Source organism: Spermophilus citellus (genome assembly GCF_964194105.1).
Source record: "Spermophilus citellus genome assembly, chromosome: 9".
Classification (NCBI taxonomy): Eukaryota; Metazoa; Chordata; class Mammalia; order Rodentia; family Sciuridae; genus Spermophilus; species Spermophilus citellus.
In genome coordinates, this window is record NC_138191.1 from 3,525,387 (window position 1) to 3,543,813 (window position 18,427).

Consider the following 18,427-nt stretch of genomic DNA (forward strand, 5'->3'; position numbering starts at 1 on the left):
AGGTGTGGTCCTGCCATTTCCCCTGTCTTGTGGGGTGGGGAGGAAGTGACTGGGGGTTGGGAAAGGCAGGGTCCTGCCTGTCTGCCTCCAGAGTCACACACTTCCTAAGCCTCCTCCTGACCTGCCCCCCCCTTGCCCTGAGGACGAGTGGCTCGGGTTCTTTCTGCTCAGTAGAAGGCCGATGGGTTCTTTGGGGAGGTTCTTTTGGGAAGTCTTGTTTCATCTTCTGTCTTGGCTTTTTCCTTGGGAGGAATCAGTCCCTTCAGAGCAGGGCAGTGCTCCTCCTCCTCCGAGGCATGCTTACATTCCTACCCTAGGAAAAGACTGATAGGGATCAGAGAATCACTTCACCCCCCACGTGCCCAGACCCCTTATCAAACCCGGGAATCTCAGGGCGGGGGGGGGGCGGGGGGGGGCAAACAGCCTGCAGGGGTGGAGGTGGCGGTGGTGGCTTGGAACTGGGGAGCAGTCACCAGCTTCTCTTTCCCTTCCTCTCCACCCCCTTAACCACAGAAACCACTTAAAGCTCAGCCCCAGCCTGCCCTTCCAGGGAGGGCCTGGGGGGTAAAGGTGGAAAATACGTGGGGCTCAGCCCCGGGCCGCAATGCCACACACACTCCGGGAAGGGCCCTCTTCAGTGATTAGGGACCACATCTCCTGGGTGCTAGGAGCTCCATGCCTGGGAAGAACCTCCACCACCCAAGTGAGTTAGGAAGGGGGGCTGTGTGTCAATCATTAAAAAAAAAAGGACTCTGGCAGGCTCTATAAACATCTAGGTCTCCAGACCTCTGGCCTCCAGCCCTCCCCCATCCTGTCACAAAGGCCACTGTGGGTGGAGGGAACAGTGGGAGTTTCACCCTAGCTTCTGGCCTTGAACTGTTCCTGGTGACCCTGCCTGTACTCTCAAGCGGGAGCTCTGATTTTTGGAGCAGAAAGGCTAGGAAGAATGTGGTCTGCCCTGTATTTGCTGTGAGCCCTGAGGCAAACCATGTCCCCAGTAAAAGGGGCAATGACAACCGTCCTGACCGTCCTGACCCGGGCTCTTAGAGTGTATTTGCCCCCAGAGCATGTTTCTTCATCCTGAAGTCTTGCTACCTGGACGCTCCTCCTCCGGGGACTTTGTGGCCCCCGTCTTAGGAGCGCTGTGGCCACTGAGCAAATTTCTGAGAAGACCCTCCATCTCAGAGCCTCCCCTAGCCTCCAGGGGGCGTTGGGGGTGGGGGGTTGGTTAGAGTCACAGTCAGAAAACTTCCCTGCAGCCCAGGCTGACCCCAGGCGAGTTTATTAAACTCTCTCATCTATTTCCTGCTTTGTAAAGTGGAGATAATAACACCTACCTTCCTGAGGGGTTGTGGTGACTGGTACAAGAACATGCACTAGTGCCAGGTAAAGTTCAGAACCTGGCACCAAGTGTTGAGGTTAAAAGAAAAGAAGTGTCTTGCGTTTTCTCGCTCCTTGTCTCTACGATCTTCTTTCCCTCTCTTTACCTGACTCTCTCTTTTCTATTCCCCTTCCTGCTTTGTTTTTCTCTATACCACCAAGTAACATACATGTCTGATTGTCTGATCTCTCGTCTGTTTGGATCACTACTAGATCCAATGCCTGGATCCCCATAGACCCTCCCTAAGTATTGAAGAAATGCCTGAATGAAGGTTTTATGGGACCTCTTTCTGCTTGCTTTCCTTCATCTCATCCTCTCTCTTTCCCCCCAGTACTGAGGATTAAGCCAGGAGCACTCTTTCACTGAGCTACAATTCCCAGACCTTTTCATTTTATTTTGGGAAGGGTCTCACTAAGTTGCCAGGACTGGCCTTAAACTTGGGATCCTCCTGCCTCAGCCTTCCATGTCATTGGGATCATAAGTGTGCATTATCACTTCCGGTTCTTTCCAGATACTCAGGAAGGGTTGTAATGGAAGGGTTTGAAGAATCGACACAATACAGCAGTAGGGATAGAGCTAGACCAGCAGGTGGGCTTCTCGGAGGTCACATGCCAAGCATGTGCAAGCTGCCAGGATGTGCAAGGATTGGAGAGCTACCATCCTGGGGAAGGATGATCCTGTCGGAGCGACCTGGTGGGGAGGTGGAAACCCACAGTTGTGGATATTGAGGTGAGGTAATTGGCAGCCCAGACTCTGGAGCAGACTCTCTAGGTCCAAGGGCTAGATTTCCTGTTGACTAGCTCAGTCAGGCCCAAGGTCACATTGGATGACAGTAGTGCGTGCATCCTCATGGAGTTGCTGGGAGGGACACACGACTGGGACAAGTTGGTGTGAGACGGCTGTAGCTGTGGCCTCCTGATTGCTTGGTCAATGCTACCCCCTGGTGGACATACCTGGAGCAAGGTTTCCTGGGCCCAGGGCGATGTGGTGGGAACCTAATCAGGGAAGGTGAAGGGACCGCCAGCCTTTGGAATGGAGAGGTATGTTTGCTGATGTTAGAACTGCATGTGCCGAGGTGCCGAGGTGCTGTCTGGACCCAGCAGGCTTAACCCTGATGCAGGGCACAGCTGGCACCTTGGGAAGTGGGAAAGGGCCCAAGTGGGAGGGAGCCAGAAGCTGGAATGACCTAGGGCCTCCGTTCTTTCCTTCTCCCTCCTCCAAGCTTGACCTGAGCCAAGAGGAACCAGTTCCTGGGAAGGTGGAGGTGGAGAGAAGAAGGTCACTGTTGACGTCAGGGACATTCAGGTAGGAGGTAAACACAATCTGACCTACATTTATTAATTCATTTTCCATCCCTCCTCCTCCTGGCTGGGGTAGCCTGTTCTGGCATCCCTGAGAACAGGGCCCACACTCTGGCCACACCCTTCCTCCCCAGATCTCCACCCAGGGAGGTTCTTTCTCAGTCATGGGGTATCCAAGTGCTGCCCTGTTTCTTGACTCTAGCCTGGCCCACCCCCGACCCCCAACCAGAGCAGCACAGGTATAGAAGGGCTAGGCAGGAGGGAGGCAGGTACTGTGTGTTAGTAAGGGGTGCTGTGTGTTAGTCTGACATCCCCTGACACACTCCCAAATTTCATTTGTCTTTAGGAAAGATGTGAGTTTAAGGAATAGGTAGGACCAGGTGTGGTGGCTCACACCTGTCATCCCAGCAGCTCAGGAGGCTGAGGCAGGAAGGATTGCAGGTTCAAAGCCAGCCTCAGCAACTTAGCGAGGCCCTAACCAACTCAGACCCTGCCTCAAAATAAAATATAAAGGCTGAGGATGTGGCTCAGTGGTCAAGCACCCTTGGGTTCAGTACCCGGTACCAAAAGGAGGGGTAGGGAGGGAAGAGCTGGTTTCCCCTGTGCAGCCCCAAGGAAGCTTGAGGGGAAGGTGGTCTGTGTTGGCTTCTGTCACAGAGCTCTTGCAGAGTGACTGTGATTAAAGGGTTCCTAGAAGGTGTGGGTGTCTCACGGGACAGGGACTCTAGGGCCTGCCCAGACCAGGCTTCCGGAAGCAGCTCTGCTGGAGAATGCTGCCCGGGGTCTCTGCGTCTTGAGCAGCATTCCTGACGTCGGGTTACTCTGAAGTCCTCTGAGTTGGAGAACCACGGTTGGGCCCTCTGCTCCCACTCACCCAAACTGGATGAGCTTCTGGTCCTGGGTGTGGTCTGGTCAAGGAAGAGGGTAGATGGCAACCCCAGAGCGCAGGATGCCCATAAGGGGAGTAATAGAGACAATCGGGCATTTTATTAGTAAAAATAAATACGTGCGAAGTGTCTGGAAAGAAAGGAGACGGCGGACCCCGCGGGAAACCCGAGAGTCTACAGGCTGAGGTGGGCGGGCACCAGAGAAGACCCAGGGCCGAGCCCCCCACCCAAGGGCGGCAGCAGGGCGATGAGGGGCGTCTCGCACTCGCCCAGCAGCACGTCCCGGCGCAGCCCCGCGCCTCGGTCCAGCACTTTGGCCCTCAGGCTGCGGGCGGCCAGGTCTGGCGGGCCGAGCCCGTCGAAGAAGAAGTCCTCGTTGAAGATGGGGTTGGCGCTGCATTTGACCACGCGGCTCCGCTGGGCGCGCGGCCGCACGCGGGGCTGCAGCCGGAGCACCACGCAGCAGCCGCCGCCGCCGCTGCCCGGGCCGGCCCGAGGCCGGGGGAGGGCCTCCGCGCTCACGAGGCGCAGCCGCAGCCGCCCGGGCCCGGCCTGGTACTCGGCCGAGAGCCGGAGCTGCCCGCCGCGCGGCCCGAGGCGCAGCACGCTGTCCTTGGTGGGCCGCAGCTGGCAGCAGAGGACGTCCAGGTGGAAGAGCGGCGGCGCGGGCGGGCTGCGGTCCGACGGGGCGGCCTCCTCCCGGGGCAGCGAGTGCGGCCGGCGCCGGCCGGGCCCCGGCCGCGGGGAGCCGAAGGGCGACGAGTCGGGCGACGGGGCCGTGTCGCTGTCGGGGGCCCGGCAGAGGCGCAGGTCCGGGGCCGAGACGTACAGGCGGGACTGCGCCGGGGACAGCCCCGCGGCCAGGCCGGGCGGCGAGAGGAAGAGGGACTCGCGCCGGCGCGTGTGCGGGCTCTCGGGCAGGAAGGCCCAGCCCTGGCGGCCGGCCAGGTGCGGCAGCGAGCAGGCCGCGGGCAGGCTGCGGGCCCCCACGCGGGGCCCGGCCCGGGGCCGCGCGCCGTCCGGGTCCCGGAGCCGCGGCGGGATGAAGAACTGCGGGATGCGGTCGGGGGTGAGGACGTTGGGGAAGGCGCACGCGGCTGGGCCCGGGGCCCGGCGCGCGGGGAGCAGGCTGGAGGGCGCCCTCCTGGCCGCGGGCTCGGCGGCCCCCAGCCGGCAGCCGGCCTTCTCCAAGAGCCACATGAGCCGGTCGGGGGCAGGAGGCTCGGGTTCCGCAGGACCGAGGGGCGCGAATCCAGCGTCGCAGTTGGGAGGGCCAGAAGGCGAAGCTGGACCGAGAGAGCAGAGGACCAGGGGTGGTGATGCTGAGAGTGAACCACCTGGCCGTCTGCTGCGGCGCCCTGGTCCCCAGACTCCTGGGGTGCACGGTCCCTATTTGAGCGCGGAGGGGAGAAGAGCTAGCGAAGTCTGGGAAGCTGGGGAGGACTGGAGCCAGGGCCAGTCGGTTTGTAGGTGCAGACTCGCCATTGCTAAAGATGGCCACCCCCTCTCAGAGGCCCCACACACCCACTAGGACCCAGAGGTACTATTGGGGGCAGATCTGTGGTCACCACCAGTCCAGATCCCGAATCCGCTCATACACGCGCGTCCGGATAAAAGAAAGCCGCGGCTCTGGGTGGGCCCACTGCCCTTCTCCCCCGCCTTTCTTAAGATCTGGGCTCTTCGCCTAGTTCTGATCTGGCTCCCCTGGGGCCTCCCTGCCCTGAGGTCGCGGGGCGAGCGGCTCCGGACCGTGCGTCCTTCTGCCCTCAGCCCCACCTGCCTCCTTTGGCTCCTCCCTCAAGTAGCTCCGGTGGCCGCTGGCCACCAGGGGAATCACTTGTGCTCCTGGCAGCCGGGGTACACACCTGTCTGCTGCCCTGAGGACTCCAGGGCCGGTCCACGGAGAAGCACCGCTTGCGGGGCGCAGAACCTCACCCCCACCCCTTTATCTCTGACGACCTGCTCTCCAGGATCCAAGTCCCACCGCATCCCGTGTCCGCAGGGCGGGCCGGGCCGTTGGGTCGCCCCTCCCACTCTCCACTCTCTCTCCCTAGGTAACCGCCAAGCACAAAGAGACCATTGAGCGGGCTCGGGAAGGACCTTCAGCTGCCCGCTCACCGTACCCTGCACCGTGTCACCGGAGCGCGACTCTCCGACTGCCTGCCGGGGAATCCAAGCCTAGGACCCGCTCGGTGGTGCGCCCAGAGCGCAGGCCTTACCTGTGGGCGGCCGCTGCGTCCTGGCTCTGGCTTCTGGCCTGGAGGCTGCAGAGCCGCTGGGGAGCAGCTTCCTCTGAAACCTGCTCCCCCAACCCAGTCCTTCTGGGAGGAGCTGGCAGGGGCCACTGCTGTCCACGTCTGACTTCTTTTCCTGAATAAACACACCTCTGTCTCCGCGGCCATCAACCGGGCCTTCTTCCTCCAACCAGAGCCAGGTTTCTAGCAGCAACCTGCTAGTCCTGGACCTGGGCTGCTTGGGGGGTGGGGAGAGTTACAGAGAAGAGTGCGATTGCCAGCAGTGGCCAGTGGCTGCCATTCTTTTCTGTGCATCGGCCCCACTCCAGCCATAGCCCTGGTGAAACCCACAGCCATGGCCACACAAAGCCCATCTTCTTGAAAGCCCTCCTTGCTGGAATCCTGCCTTGACATCCAATGCAGATTCTCAGTAGCTCCCAGACACCGCTCCCACATCCCAAGGAAAAGTGGCCAGGTTAGGATTCTAGAGCCAGAGACACTGAGGACAAAGCTGGATCCCCCAGGGTCAGAATCAGGCTGGCCTTTGCCCTCCACCTTTGACAGATTCTAGGAAGCACAGGCTACGTCTGATAGGATGGGACTCACAGTTGTGCTCCAGGCACCCCTAACATCAGTCTGTCAAGGAGGCCAGTTCCTTCCCTGCTTAGGACCTTAGCATAAGCTATTTCCCCTCCTCCTTCCCTTCATCTATCAGATCTGGAGACAGTATTACTGACTCCCTCCCATCTAAATTAGGGGCACCTATGTACACTTACACAGCACCCCACACCTTCCTTTATGCCATTGATCATGTTTTTTTTTTTTTCTACTTATGTGATTTTTAAAAAGATGTCTGCCTCCATTATTAGATTATAAACATCCCAGACAATGCTTAGCACAAGCCAGATGCTTGATCAGGATTTGACGAATGAGCAGAACCATACTTGAATTCGTTTGTACATCCATTCATTGAGTTCCTAGAACATGCCAGACACTGTGCTAGGTACTGCGGGTACCCAGAGTGGGTAGCTGCTGGGGGGAAATAGACAGTAAACACTGACCACCATCACAAGACAGATTGTGAAACGCAGGAAACAAGACAAACCAGCCAACGCCCATTATTTTGTAATCTGATACTTGAAGGTTTTGACAGAGCAAGTGTTTTTATGTTGGTTGACTTGTTTGCTTTTTGGAGATCCTTAGTGACCCCAGACCTTTCATTCCTGTGATTCCTAACTCAGTTCAGTCCTGGTGTTTCTAGGGAGGTCATCTGGCTCTACATGCTGCCACCAAGAACTCCTGCTTTGGGGGAAAGTCCGATGGGCTGGAGATCGGGGCTTTCTAGCTTTTTGACTTCTTAATCTCTTTGGAAGCCAGTTTTCCCATCTGGTAAACAGAGAGGCTCTTCCTAACAGAGCTGGTGTGAGGGTTAAACAGGATAACTCGTGGACATTCGTTACACTTGCTTCTGCTAAGAGGGTGAGAAAAGAGAAACCCAGCTTGATCTGACTTCATAATAAATCCATTTTGACTTCCAGAATAAGTCCAGAAATTGGGCAGGATTCAGGAATATTTGATTTTGTGGTTTCATCCATTCTCAGCTGTAATTATTGAGTATCTCCTATGTGCCAGGCTGCCGCAGTCTGGCTGGGCACAAAATCACGAGCCACTCAAGCAGGAACAAACTTTATTTTTTGAAACTGCCGCCAATGCTCCGTCAGCGCCCGGGGAAGATTTTCGATGGACCTACGCCGCCATTCTCCCGGATCCAAGAGGAAGTTCCTCCTCCGGAATTCCCTCCTACCGCACTTCCCCAACCAATGGGAACTCTCCAGGAGTCCCGTAGCAGGCCAAGGTGGACAGCAGGGGTCTAATATCCATATGAATGCAGATCTTAACATAATCATATCATCTCAATGGCTTGCTGGCGTCACCTTTCAACCAAAAATGCCATGCATCATATTACTTGGCTGTGGCTCTTAGCACCAGGCACTGTTGGGTATACAGCAATGAACAACAAATAAATCCCCTGGCCAAATGTAGTTTAAACATCTGGCGGGAAATGCAGCAATGAGAAATAAGGTAGCAAAGAATAGAGTTTAGTAGATGGGAAAAAAGTGTTGAGAAAATTAGAATGGCAGAGGGTGCCAGGAGAGGGTGCCCTTAAAATAGAATGGTGAGGGGTGGCCGCCTTGGGAAGGCAGCAGCTCAGTCATGATATGGGTGAAGGAGAAAGGGAAAAGCATTCCAGGCAGGAGGGATCCCAAACGCAAGGGCTGGCGCCATGGGGCTTACCTGGAGTGGTCAAGGAGACCAAGGGGTCAGTGCAGCCAGAGCAGAACAGACGAGGGGGAAATTAAGTCAGAGCCCAAACAGGGTCATAAGGTTAGGCTTGTAGCCAGTGTAAAAACCTTGCTTTTATTTGTGGTGAGTTAAGGAGGGATGTGGGTAGCCTTCCATGTTAAAAAGATCTGCCTGGCACCTGTGCTGGGATTAGGATGAAAGGGTAAGGGCAAGGGAGACCAGGTAAGGGACGGCTGAAGTGACCTTGGCCTGAGATGGTTGGGGTGCAGATGGGGGCGGGGTAGAGTGGTCAGTTTCTGGACATCTTCTGAAGAAGACCAGAAAGGATTTCCTGCTGGTTCCATCCCCATCCAAAGGGAAACAATGAGCCAAGATCTGTGGCCTGACCAGCTGGAAGAATGGAGTTGGCATTTTACCGAGAGGAGGGAATATCGGGCCATCCGTTGGATTTGAGCTGTTTGTTAGGCATCTGAGGGAAACATGGAGTAGGCAGTGGGATGTATAAATCTGGAAGGCACAGAAGAGGCCCTGAATGAATCTGATGTCACCCATCTTCATTTCTGTAGATCAGGAATCGGACCCAATAAGAAATGACGGGCCAAAGAGCAGCAGAGCTGAGACTAGACCCACATTGTCTATCTTGAGAGCAATGTTCTTCCTTGTACCCTACGAACCCTTCAGCTCAGGGCAGGGCTGTTCCCTCAGAGTATCGCCCCCTCACTTCTGCAAGTGCCATCGCTCCCACCCCTGAGAACGTCTTAGTCCATTTTGTGTTGGTGTAACAAATACCTGAGATGGTTCTGGGAGGCCGGAAAATCTAAGAGATGGTGCTGGCAACTGTGACGGCCTAGGGCCGAGTCATGGCACCGCAGAAAAGGACAAGTGGGCACATTGAGAGGAGAGAGAACACAGGAATGACCTCCCTTTACAATAATTCACTCTCATGAGAACAAACCCACTCCGGAAAGGAATGCAGTCATCCTCTTAATGACCTAATCATCTCTTAAAGACCCCACTTCCAAACCCCACTGCAATGACAATCAACTGTCGACATGAGCTTCAGAGGGGACAGAACACATTCAGACCATAGCAACTTTACAGGTGACCCAAGGGTCCTTACTTCCTTGCTCTTGCTGGTACCATTATAGAAGAACACTTAGGTGGCTGAGCAGCACAATCCAGGTGCAGTGGTGCTCAACTGTAATTCCAGCTATTTGGGAGGCCGAGGCAGGAGGATTGCAAGTTTGAGGCCAGCCTGGGCAATTATTTTGAGACCCTCGATCTTGTGTCCCAACTTTAAACCTTAGCCTGGCCTGAGGCTCTGTCTTTGCTCCCTGTCTTCCATCTCTGTCCTCCCCTCACTGCCCTCCAATGTCACTCTGCATAAGCCATCCTCAGGGTTCCAACAACAGTTTTTATGTTGACTCATAGATTGAATCCATGGCTCATCTCTGGAGCTCCCAGGTCACAATATCCAGAATCCTGCTGGCACTTCTGACCTGGCGGAGGGTCCACGGGTACTTTAAACTCGATGCCCATCAAACCAAGCTCACTCTTCGCCTCTCCTTCAAGCCTGCTCTTTCTGTGTTCTAGGATGCCACCTGGAGCCCCTGCCCGGAGTCCGAGACTTGAAGTCATCCTAGACAGCTCTCTTCACTGACCTGCCACATGGAGTCAGTGGGAAAGCCCTGCACTTCTTACACGTGTCACTGTTCTCATCTCTGTGGTTCTAACCCAGGCAGCCCTTACTGTCCCCAGCAGAGCCCTGCAGGGCCTCCTAACCAGTGCTCTGGCCTTCAGTCTTGCTAATCCCTTCCTGCCACCAGAGTCCTCTTTATCAAAGCAGAACTTCATGTTGCTTCCCAGCCCAAACCCTTTGAGGCTTCCTTGGGCCACAAGATGAAGTTCAGGCTCCATAGCAGGGACCTTGAAGCCTCCCACGGCCCGCTCCTGCCCTGACCTTTCTCTTTCCTTGGACTCTTGCCTTACTAAACGCCTGGCAACTGTCCAAAGTGCCTGTGTCCTTTAATGCCACTGTGCCTTTAATGTTCTCTCTGCCTGGAAGTTCTTCCCCTTCTCTCCGCCTGGTACAGGCCCAGCTTCCTTTACAAAGCCTTTTCTGCCTGGATTCTGTTTTGGTTTGGATATGAGGTGTCCCCTCAAAAGCTCATGTGAGATAATGCAGTAAAATTTAGAGGTGAAATGTTGGGGTCATGAGAGCCTTAACCTACTGAGTGCATCAATCCCCTTGAGTGGGTTAACCAGATGGTAACTGTAGGAGGCAGGTAGGGTGTGGCTGAGGAGACAGGTCACTGTGGGCAGGCCTTTGGGGTATATCTTTTGTCCCTGGTGAGCAGAGCCCCACCCCTGGCATGATATCCTGAGGGGCTTTTGTCTTTTAGGCTTTCCACCAGGTGTTCTGCCGGACCTCAGGCCTGGGGCAATGGAGTTGGCTGACTGGACTGAGACCTCTGAGACCTTGAGTTGGGTCTTTTGGTCACATGGTGAAGAAACTGACTAAACATGCTCAGAGAGTAAGATGGAGCCACCTCCCTTTGGGTTTGCACTGCTTTCCTGGCGTAGCCAGAACAGGGAAGGGAGGAGCTTGGTGGGGCGCTGGGTGCCCCTCCACTGTGCATGTGGGGGCCAGGATCCTGGCTTTCAGGGTACGTCTTGTACCGGGTGCCTTTCCCAGTGCCTGGCACCTGGTGGGTGCTCTGTGAGGTCTCCTCTTGGTGCCAAGTGGGAGGGTGGGTACGAGGAGCCCTGGAAGGACGTTTATTTCTGTAAGAAGGGTCTTAGGCGGAGCATGGGGCAGTAAGAGTTTATTTACTCAGAGAAAGTACCCTCTCCTCAACTCCTGGGGACCGTTTCTGCTCTGATGAGGGCCCCCAGCAGGCAGGGTCCTCAGGGTTGGCACAGTGACCACTAAGGGGATGATTCTTCTTCCAGTTGCCACTGAAGGAAAACACCTGCAAGAGAAAGGGGAGCTGCAGCGGAGGGCGGGGCAGCGGGGGGCTTCACTGAGCTGCTCTCAGCATTTTGTACAGGTTACAAATGAGCGGGACCAGTCCTGCAGTTCAGGTTGGGGAACATCTGAACACCCTCCCTTCATCCACACCCCTAGCAGTTCCTTCCCCCAGAAAGTCAGATCCCAGCTTGGGCAGGGCCTTTAGCATTCTTCCTGCCTCCCATTTGCTCCAGGCTGTGTGTGTGTGTGGCGGGGGAAGGCTGGAGACAGGCTGAGGCTAAGGTCTTCTTTACCTGAAGACTTGGCGTAGACCGTCTCTTGGTCTCTGCTCTGGGTGATGCAGGTCATATAAAGCTTCTGGTCTTCAATCTTCTCCACTTGGACATTCAGTACAGCCAGAGAGCCCACAGGGATCAGGCTGGGAGAAGAGGCAATGTAGCTCACACCCATCTCATCATCCCCTCTTTTTTTTTTTTTTTTTTGGTACTGGAGATTGAACTCAGGGCACTCGACCACTGAGTCCCATCCCCAGCCCGATTTTGTATTTTATTTAGAGACAGTTCTCACTGAATTGCTTAGTACCTTGCCATTGCTGAGGCTGGCTTTGAACTTGTGATCCTCCTGTCTCAGCCTCCTGAGCCACTGGGATTACAGTCGTGTGCCACTGCGCCCGGCTCATCACCCTTTTTATCCCCTTCTCTTCACCCCATCCTTCCTCAAGGGCTCATAAGTAGCTCTGGGCTCAAGAATGCAGTGTGGCCAGGAGGTAGAGGAATGCTGGTGAGTGGGTTGGGGAAGGACGGTGGCTGGCAGGGCTCCCACACCCTAGTAGCCAAGGATAGCTACCCCAGAGACAAAATGGGCCATGCCTTCAGCTAATGCCCCAGGGATTCATACTTATTTTTTTTTAACTTTTTTGTTGTTTAATATTAGCATCCAAACACCATTACTATGTTTTTTTTTTAAAAATCTTTGTTTATTCATTTTTATGTGGTGCTGAGAATTGAACACAGGGCCTTTCATGTGTGAGGCAGCGCTCTACTGCTGAGCCCCAGCCCCAGCCCCTCATACTTACTTTTTGAACCTGATGTTGAGATTTAGTGTGAACAGCCCCTCTCCAGCCAGGTAGGCAGTTTTAGAAAAGGTCTCATCCATCATGGCTGCCAGGGACCCTCCGTGAGCAAACCTGTGGGGGGGTATGGGGAGCAAGGCTAGGGCTGAGCTGCTGGGCAGACTGCCCCACGGGGCCTCCCCTCCACCCTACATGAACACCCCCTGATGTGTCTCCCTTTCCCAGGGCCCCCAAGCATGGATCTTTAGCCTCAGGCAGACACCCAGGAGAAGACACAGAGCTGCACCCCATGTGATCAAATCAGCAAAAATCAACTGTTTTTCTCTTGCTTTGCTTCAGCATATGCTGGTAACCACTCACACAATTATTTTAATTTACCAGGAAAAAACTGTTTTGTTTCTCATATAGTTAATGGAAAACATTTTTTTCTGATTCATTACCTAACTGCTGGCAGCAATTGCCATAACTTGGAAGGGTACACACATACGAGGAACGAGGAATGGGAAAACCCCTAAACTTTTTGCTTTTTGACTTAGTCTTTGAAGCATGGTCTCAGGCCATGTCTAGCCTTACCGTCATCATAGTCAGGCTGGGCGCGCACTCTCTCTTCCTTCCTTCCCTTCCTCCTCCTCCTCCTCCTCCCCCTCTTCCTTTTCTATTCCTCCTCCCGTGTCTCTGTCTCTCTCTGTCTTCATACAAACCGAGGGGTCCTACATCCCAAGCCCATCTTATTTTTTATTTTGAGACAAGGTCGCCCCAACTTCCTGAGGCTGGCCCCTGCCTCAGCCTCTCAAGTTGCTGAGATTACAGGCATGTGCCGCTGTGCCTGGCTTGGGCCCACGTTTTCAATGTGACTTATGACTTATAAAGTGCCAGCAAGATGAACTTCTGAGCAGTGCTGCCCATGGAAAAGGGAGAGCCGCTTCAGAGGGTGTCGTAAACATTCACTGATTTCAAGTGTGTAAAGTTCTCATTCTCCTTTATGCAAGCTGATCTCCATCCCTAAGTTACTGCATTTTTGGTCAAACTGGGTAAAATGAGAGGCATCTAACGTTAGAATGCAAAAACACAAGACAGATTTGAGTTCCTGATTTTTGAAAGCTCAGTTGCAGTTCTCCATGGACCCAGACCAGCTGTCCACATTGTGTGACCATGGTCACTCTTCTGCTCCTACCACCTTGGCTTCCAAGGCCCTTGATCCCCCTCCCTCTGCCAGGGCATCATACCACCTGGTGGGCTTCTTGCTCCAACACGGTTTTTTTTTTGTACCAGGGATTGGAACCCAGAAGTGTTTTTTTTTTTTTTTAATTCCACTGAGCCACATTCCCAGCCCTTTATTTTATTTCATTTTTTATTTTTAGACTGGGTCCAGTTAAGTTTCTTAGGGCCTTGCTAAGTTGCTGAGGCTGGCCTTGAACTTATAATCCTCCTACCTCAGTACCCACTGATACTACAGGCGTGCACCTCTCACCTGGCTTTGTTACCTGTTTGATTTTGAGCAAGTCACTAAATCTCTCTGCGCCTTAGTGTACCCACTATGAATTCTGAATGAAAATAATTTTTATTTCATTGGATTAAATGAGTAAATGTCTGCAAAACCTCATGCACACTTCTAGGGACCCCCTCTCCACCTTACAAATTGCTTAACAGGGGTAAAAAGACTTGGTGTCAAAGAACTCCAGATCCGCTCTTCTCCTCTGGTCCATACTGACCAGAGAAAGGACTCATTGGCTAGTACTGGTTCTGTGGAGCAGCTCTTGGCCAATGATAACTGCCGCCCACTTCTGTTGGCCAGGGACCTGGTGGACACCAATCTCCTCCCTGCACTCCCCTCAATCCACTGACTGGCCTCAGGTGTTGGCTGGCCTCCTCTGTCCCTTTGTCACCTCCACAAGCCCCTAAATAAAAGTCAGCCATGTATCAACCTCTCTCCTGCCTCCTGAGGATTTTCTTCTTCAGAAGGGAGGGGATCCATGTCCCAGGTAGGATTCTAAACTATTCCCCAGATTCTGCATGCACTAGTTTGGAGAACAGTGTCCCCATGGAGGTATTGATACCTTTGGTTTGGCCACGGGGACCAAGGGCTGTGTCTGTATCCATGGCCTGAAGAGGTGCTGATACCTATTTAGCGCTGTGAATCCTGCCCTACCGCTGATCCCACCTGAGGCCTCAGAACCTTAAAGCAGACCCTACCCACTCCTGTCTCTCTGCAGGAATTCCAGCACCACCAACTGCCTTTGTTGGTTGCCTGGAGCAGGATTAGGGATGCAGAAGGCAGACAACCACAAACGTGAGGCCCAGGGCCAGCCTGAATTTGTCCAGGTGAATTTCTCCCTGGGCCTATTACAAGTTTGGAGGCAGCAAGGTACAGCGGAGAGAGCTGGAGTCCCAACTCTTGGATTAGAGTCCTGGATCTAACTTTGCTGTACCACCACGGGCAAGTTCCTTTACCTCTGTGTGCCTCAGTTTCCCCATGTACCAGACATGGGGTTCAATAAGCGATGTCTGATAGCTACATTGTGCTTTATGAGCACACACAGAGGCCCGGGCATCATGTCTCTTAGTCACACGGCAGGTAGATGTTATTGTCTTGGGTTTTGGGTAAGACTAAGACCCCAGAGGTCAGACTGCTTGCTTGCTGCAGTAGATCAGGACCAGAAGTCAGGCTACTGATTCCAGATCTTGCCCTCCTCCAAGTACATCATGTCCTTTCCAAGTGGCCTCTCAGGTCTTTTCTTGCCGGAAAATTCTGAGAACTTGATAAGGGGGCTCTCCCTTACCTTCAGGATGGGGACTGGTCCAGATAGCCAAGCATGTCCTTCCTGGCCTTGGAGGATGCCACCCCAGCTCCCTACAGAGAGGTGTAGATCCCAGGGCCTACTAGATCTACCTGATGAGCCCAGGAGGCAGCTCCCAACCTGGCCCTTCCTGTGGCCTTACCCGGGAGGCCCCTCCAGGTAGGGGCCTGGTTGGAAAAGACAGACCGACTTCTTCTTGAATGGGTGGAAGAAGATGACATACTCGTAGCCTTGTCCTTCGACTTGGATGCACCTGGTGAAGATGCGCCAGTCATTTTTGTCTGGGGAGAGATGGGCAACGTCACAGCTGGAAAATGAAGGGCATGTGAGGGTCTGGGGGCGTGGGGCCTGCCTGTCAGGATGTAGGACCCTGGGTTGAGCCATGCCTCTGGTACAGGGTCAAGGACAGAGAACCTTGCTGGGTGCGGTGCTGCACATCTGTCATCCTGTCTGCTCTAGGGGCTGAAGCACAAGGGCAAGTCCAAGGCTGACCTGGGCAACTCAGCGAGACTCTGTCTCAAACTATAAAGTGAAAAGGGCTGGAGATGTAGCTCGGAGGAAAAGAGCTCCTGGATTCAATCCCCAGAGCTGAAAATTAATAAAGAAGGACAGAGAAGCAGAGGAGACCCAGGCTCTGCCCTCAGGGAGTCTTCAGTCTGGAGCAGAGATAATCCCTGTCTTCAGAAAGCCTGTGTCTGGGAGGAAAAGCACTCAAGAAGTCTCCTGGCTGAGTGGAAAGACAGGACCTGGGGCTTTTCAGGTTAAAAAAAGACTTGAAAAAACTAAGCGTTGGAAGTTTACGATGTAATTACTCATATAATTCACCTATAATTCATTAAAAATAGCCATACTAAAAAAATTTTTAAAAAAGCATAGCTATACTAAACAGTAAAATAATACAAAAAAGTCCACCAAAGTTCACATCCTCCTCCCAAGACAACAACTACATCCTTTCTTGGAGATATCAAGTTCTTGAAAAGAAATTATTTTAGTGCCCCTGCTTTTTTATTGGTTTTTGTGGTGTGGGGGTTGAACCCAGCATGCTAGGCAAGAGCCGGACCTGGAGCTACAGCCCGGCCCACAGCCCCTGCTTTGTGCCATAAGCCCAAGAGCCATCTGCCAGCTGTGTCGCTCACTGGGCAGGGACTGTGCATACAAATGAGACGCATAAGAAAAACAGACAGACAGACAGACACACGTAAGGAAGGGTGAAGGTGGCACTCCATGGATCAGAGCTGGCTCGCTGGTGGGGATGGTGCACTGAGGCCGGCAGATGCGGAGGTGGGGTCCACTGGACTTTCTGGGTTTGGGGAGGAGGGCTTGGGATAAGGCTTGACTGAGGGAAGAACACCAGGGAGAAGTGGGGAAGGGCCAGCGCTGAGCTGGCAGTTCTCCAGTGGAGGGAGGGAGCCGGAGACCTGAAAGAGTCCCTTCTCATCTGCCTGCTAGGCTGCAGCAGAGGGTGTGGTTAGACAGCAGGTGGAAGGGAGTCTTTGTACACAGGGCAAGGGAGCTGGGTGGCCCTCACCGAGGGTCCCAGGCAGGGCCAGTCGACGTGGGTTGGGGTGGGGGTGCGCTCACGGACCCTCCCGGGCCTGGCCTTACCTGAGGCAGCTACCAACCCGGACGGGAGCTTGAGCCCTTGAATGTGGTCTCTGTTGGACTGGAAGGAGGGCAGTTTGACCCAGCCATCCGACTTGGTCTTCTCCAGAAATTCCTGGTACAGGCTCAGCATGTCTGGACCCCAGCTGGCATTGGGGAGGGCATAGTCCTTCAAGTCTGTCTTCACTGGACAAAACCTTGAGACCTGGGCAGGACCAATCAGAGAAGGAGATGATGTCCTGGAGGGTGGCCTCCAGGAAGTCTCATCCTGGTCTGGGGGCTTTTCAAGCTGGAGTGTGGACAAGGGCCCACCTTCCTGGCAGAGGGTTGGGCACTTCAATGAGTCACTGGGCAAGGAGGAAAACAAGGGAGGGAAAGGAATGGGCAAAGTGGCAGACACCCACAATCCCAGCAACTTGGTCATTTTTGTTTGTTTCTGTTTTTGAACCCAGGACCTTGCACATGCCAGGCAAGTGCTCTGCCACTGAGCTACACCCCCATCCCCAATCCCAGTGATTTGGGAGGTTGAGGCAGAAGGATCTCAGGTTCAAGGCCAGCCTCAGCAACTTAGTGAAGCTCAAAGCAACTTAATGAGTCTCTGTCTCAAAATAAAAGGGCTGAGGATGTGGCTCAGTTGTAAAGCATCCCTGGGTTCAATTCCTGGCACCAAAATACATAAATAAGTAAATAGAAAACAAATGAATAGATAAAATAAAAATAAAAATTACAGCCCTGGGCTCAGTGTCAATACATTACACTTTTTCTAGAAGCTATGAGTAGTTCTTTGCAGCTGAGAACTGCTAGTATTTGCCCAACTGTATTAATGGGGAAGCCGAGAAAATATGATTCGGATTGCTTATGAGAGCAAGAGCTGACATACACTGTCTTCCCTGGGGAGTGAGACCACTGTTGGCGGGGGGACACTTTTATACCCCTTTCCCTCCGGGGCTGCTCCAGCTCTGCCCACAGTCCTGGGTGTGCCTAGGCAGAACGGCTCCTTTGAAACATGTACTGGAACCCAAAGACGTGTGGTACCGTGGCTGGGACAGGGACAGTATGTCGATCTGTGGGACAGGGGGTGTCCTCTATAATGTCGCTTGCTCATGTGCCAATTACAAATATGGGCAGTTTCTTGCCAAGACCTCCGTCAGGGCCCCCTGTCTGGGGATACCCCAACTTAGCTGCAACTATTCTGAGCCCCACGGAAGAACAACGATCAGCTGGTGACCACACAAGATTCAGACCAGGTGCAAGTGTCCTGGTGGGTTCAGTTTGGGATATGGGCTACATGGCATCCCCAAACATCTTCCTGTTGCCAGAACAAAAAGTTCCCCCCAACACTGCCCATCACCCTGACTGCAAGCCAGAAAAAGGAGACTCGGTGTGTTCCTTCAGCCCAGGGCTCTGGGGAGAAAGGACACCCATGTAACTGAGCTGGGACTCACCAGGGAGTCAGTGGAGGATCCAAATGCTGCGGCAGGGTCGAGTCCAGGCAGGATACAGGGGGTCCTGAGAAGGGCTCTGCAGTGTCCCAGTCTAGCTGCCACCTGGAAGCTTCTCCTTATCATGGCTGAGAGCCTGACCAGGCGTGCGGCTGACTTTGAGTGGGCAGCAAGGGAAGTGGGCCCTACCCTGTTGCGTCTGGGCTGCACACTTGGGCCACCTCCCACGGCTTCTCCTTTCTGTCTTGCGCTTCTTTCAGCGGGAGCATCTACTGCAGGAAAAAAAAAGAGTGGCCAGGCTGGGCCGGGCTGCTGCAGCAACATGCAGAGGCTTGGGGCCTCCAGCTGGTCTCCGAGTCCCGCCCAACGCTTGGGGAGGGGACGAGCATGAATGGGCAGGAGGACTGGCCCGAGATCAAAAGGAACAACTGTTAA

The 18,427-nt window shown here is 54.1% G+C and overlaps 2 protein-coding genes across 2 annotated transcripts; both read right to left on the reverse strand.

Annotated features, from left to right (window-relative positions):
- Window positions 1-3,723: 3,723 nt before the first annotated feature.
- On the reverse strand, window positions 3,724-5,584 carry C2CD4D (C2 calcium dependent domain containing 4D). The gene has a single exon (XM_081308776.1). It carries the CDS (start codon window positions 4,767-4,769, stop codon window positions 3,744-3,746), a length of 1,026 nt encoding a protein of 341 aa, XP_081164902.1. The 5' UTR covers window positions 4,770-5,584; the 3' UTR covers window positions 3,724-3,743.
- Window positions 5,585-10,936: 5,352 nt separating this feature from the next.
- On the reverse strand, window positions 10,937-18,329 carry THEM5 (thioesterase superfamily member 5). Its single transcript, XM_081306670.1, has 6 exons — window positions 17,996-18,329; window positions 16,554-16,755; window positions 15,091-15,229; window positions 12,154-12,264; window positions 11,372-11,496; window positions 10,937-11,079 (listed from the first exon to the last, which is right to left on the reverse strand). The coding sequence occupies exons 1-6, from the start codon at window positions 18,314-18,316 to the stop codon at window positions 11,036-11,038; spliced, it is 942 nt and encodes a 313-aa protein (XP_081162796.1). The 5' UTR covers window positions 18,317-18,329; the 3' UTR covers window positions 10,937-11,035.
- Window positions 18,330-18,427: the final 98 nt, after the last annotated feature.

What these genes read in the sequence shown, in the direction of transcription:
- THEM5 (XM_081306670.1), bottom strand. Translation starts at nt 18,316, where the DNA reads ATGTTGCTGCAGCAGCCCGGCCCAGCCTGGCCACTCTTTTTTTTTCCT. An exon ending in CGGGTTGGTAGCTGCCTCAG is followed by an intron (nt 15,230 to 16,553) that starts GTAAGGCCAGGC and finishes ATCTCTCCCCAG; the next exon opens with ACAAAAATGACTGGCGCATC. An exon ending in CTCAACATCAGGTTCAAAAA is followed by an intron (nt 11,497 to 12,153) that starts GTAAGTATGAGG and finishes CTCTTCTCCCAG; the next exon opens with CCTGATCCCTGTGGGCTCTC.
- C2CD4D (XM_081308776.1), bottom strand. Translation starts at nt 4,769, where the DNA reads ATGTGGCTCTTGGAGAAGGCCGGCTGCCGGCTGGGGGCCGCCGAGCCC.